General features: G+C 34.8%; 1 protein-coding gene across 1 annotated transcript; it reads right to left on the reverse strand.

Annotated features, from left to right (window-relative positions):
- Positions 276–2,007, reverse strand: LOC110266891 (NADP-dependent malic enzyme-like; the record flags this gene model as incomplete). The annotated part of the gene is made up of 7 exons (XM_021111940.1): positions 1,992–2,007; positions 1,588–1,643; positions 1,301–1,406; positions 845–916; positions 674–757; positions 488–586; positions 276–329 (listed from the first exon to the last, which is right to left on the reverse strand). Coding segments are annotated over exons 4-7 (282 nt in total), but the record flags the coding sequence as incomplete, so codon positions are not given.

Consider the following 3,099-nt stretch of genomic DNA (forward strand, 5'->3'; position numbering starts at 1 on the left):
GTAGATCTGATTAACCATAGTTTAGTTTTTTACAATCTTCTTGTACTAAAAAGTAGAGTATTATCATAGTTTTTCAACTACCTTTGAGTCTACAAGTCATATCTTCTTGCAAGTTTTCTCTATCGATTTCTTTGTCTGCACAAAGAAATAGAACATCTCCATAGATTGTAATTTGAAATTCACTCCATAAATCAATATAAGACTACTGTGTCAGCAATGAAGATTGAAGTCTTTATTATTATTATTATTATTATTATTATTATTATTATTATTATTATTATCTGCTTTGACATCTCAAGAGCTATAAGTTCTGCTATTCCAGTTCTTGCCTGAAATCATGGCAAAAACATGAGATGAATTAACTTGTCAAGTGCAAATATATACATATATAAAGCGTATTTTAAAAATAAAAAATATAAATAGTATCTGTTTTCACTCTTTTCCCCCCGAAGCACCAAGCAAGTTTTTATGATTGTCAATTTGTTACCTCGCCGGCACCGAGGAACAGGAAAGTGTGGTCGGCCAAAGTTCCACCAATCAGCTTCAATGCTGTCACGACCCCGGCAAGAACAACAGATGCAGTCCCCTGAGATAGATTATAAAACATTCATGACTTGAAATTTTGAACAGAACAATCTTTATGGTATAGATGCTAAGATGCTACTTATAGTACTTGAATATCATCATTGAAGACTAGATGAGATGTGCCGTATTTCGCAAGCAAGTCGAAAGCATTGTGATTTGCAAAATCTTTAAACTGTAGAAAAAATATTTTAAGGTAACAGAAACTCAATTGAATGATTCAGGTTCATAACATCATAAAAACTTGTTTAAAATTCACAACCTGCACAAGAACTTTTTCCCCATAGTTTTGCTTTACAGCAGCCATGAACTCACTCAGAAGTTCAGAATATTCCTATATAGAAACCAGATATCATCAAAATCACTTCATATCAATGAAAATGAAAGTGATATGCAGATATGAAGGTATGTATGTAATGGTATAATGAGACATATATAATGGTATAATGAGAAGAAAAAAGTTAGTAGAAGATTGAAAATGCAAACTGCTGATGGACGAAGCCCTCCTAGTGCTGTGTACAAAGCCAATTTTCCAACAGGAATTCCCATTCCCTGAAATGAAACACATCTAACATAAACTATATGAAGCCTAAGTTACCTATTTTACTATATATCATGTTTTCATTGAATTAATGTATCTATATACTAAAAAGTAACAGCTTCAGATAAAACAGAATGATAGGAGTCTTGTAGTTATAGTAAATCAAGGAACAAATACTTGACATCCAAGGTCTCTGAGTCCTAAAATTCGCTCGTCATCTGTGACAACAATAACTTGAATACTCCTCTCAGGCCAATTTTTCAGTACCTTAAGGATCTTGCCCCTGTAAGAAAGCCAAAAGCTCTTATGATGATACTGAATCAAACACCGTACAAAGTTGCATACAAGAAAGAAATTTATTATATACTTCTCTTTCAAACTATGAACCCTAACATCCTTTTTACTTCAAGAAAAAATCAAAATTTTCAATAGAGAATAACAATTTTCTATTTATGTCTCTTCACCTTTATAATATATCAAATCAACTTAACAAAATTTATATCAAATTCTTTGCCTTGACCTGAAAAATTTACAGAAGAGAACAGTACATTAGAACATAAGAAACAGAATTTGTGTATAACTTTGCCAAAAATATATCATCAAATTATCACAAAAACTAATATCTTTGAAAAATTGAAGAAAGTAAAGAACAAGAAAAAATTAGGAACAAATCCTAATTGTAATGACTCGACATGACATAAAACTTGACTCGACTCGAAGCTTACAGAGACTCGCTAGCTCGTCTTCTTGATCTCCTCAGCTAGCACCACCGAATCTGTGCCCAAATCACACCGCCGAAGGAAAAGCAGAACCAGCGGCACAATCCGCAGTGGAAGACGACACAGAAGCAGAAGATTTAAAGCATTACCTCAACAATCTGAATGAAATCGTCACTTTGAGAGGTCAACGAATTCATAGGCTCCACGATCGCCTCGTCCTCCAATCATAACTCTGCACCGCAACGCTTTGACGGAGGAGACGACGGCGGCAAGGAGATGAATGACGGCGTGATAAACCCCGATTTTGTGGTTTATCTTGTGCTTAATTTGGGGGATTTTATCAACTTTTCTCACATTTATTCAATGAAATAGCATGGTTTTGTAATTCTCCCTTGAATTTTGCTTAAGTGTAAAAACATGCTTTTTAGGCCCTAAATTGGCGATTTTAATCCACTTTAATTCCATTCAATGCCTTTATATGTTTGTTGAGTGATTTCAGGTTCATAGGGCAAGTATTGGATGGAAGAAATGAGGAGAAAAGCATGCAAAGTGGGAAAACTCATGAAGAAATGAAGGAACCATAAAGCTGTCAAGCCTGACCTCTTTGCACTCAAACGACCATAACTTGAGCTACAGAGATCCAAATGAAGCAGTTCTAGTTGCGTTGGAAAGCTAACATCCGGGGCTTCAAAATGATATGAAATATGCCATATTTTGTTTCGCGTTAAGGGGCGTGCACGCGTCATGTACGCGTGCGCGCCGATTCTGCCGTGGCCCACTAAGGTGAAATCGCCCCCAGCGATTTTTGAAGCACTTTGGGCCCAACCCAACTCATTTCTAATGCTATTTCATGCAGAATTCAAGCTTGGGCAAAGGGGGAGCAATTGTTTGGTAGTATAGCATCATGTAGGTTAGTTTCTAGAGAGAGAAGCTCCCTCTTCTCTCTAGAATTAGGTTATGTTAATTTCCATCTTAGATCTAGGTTTAATTACATATTTTCATCTTGTTTCTTTTATGATTTCTTACTTCTACTCTTTCATTCTCATGATTTGTTATGTTAATTTCTCTTTTATGTTCATAGATGCTCTTGTTGGATTTTGTTTACTTTTAATGAAATTGAATGTTTGATATTTCTTTATTGTTGATTTGAGTTGTTGATCTTGTTTCCTTGCAATTTGTAGTTGGTAGATTTTACTATTCTTGATCATTTATCATGCTTTCCTTTTATACCCACCAAGTATTTGACAAAATGCTTGT

This window comes from Arachis ipaensis, chromosome B09 (genome assembly GCF_000816755.2).
Source record: "Arachis ipaensis cultivar K30076 chromosome B09, Araip1.1, whole genome shotgun sequence".
Classification (NCBI taxonomy): domain Eukaryota; kingdom Viridiplantae; phylum Streptophyta; class Magnoliopsida; order Fabales; family Fabaceae; genus Arachis; species Arachis ipaensis.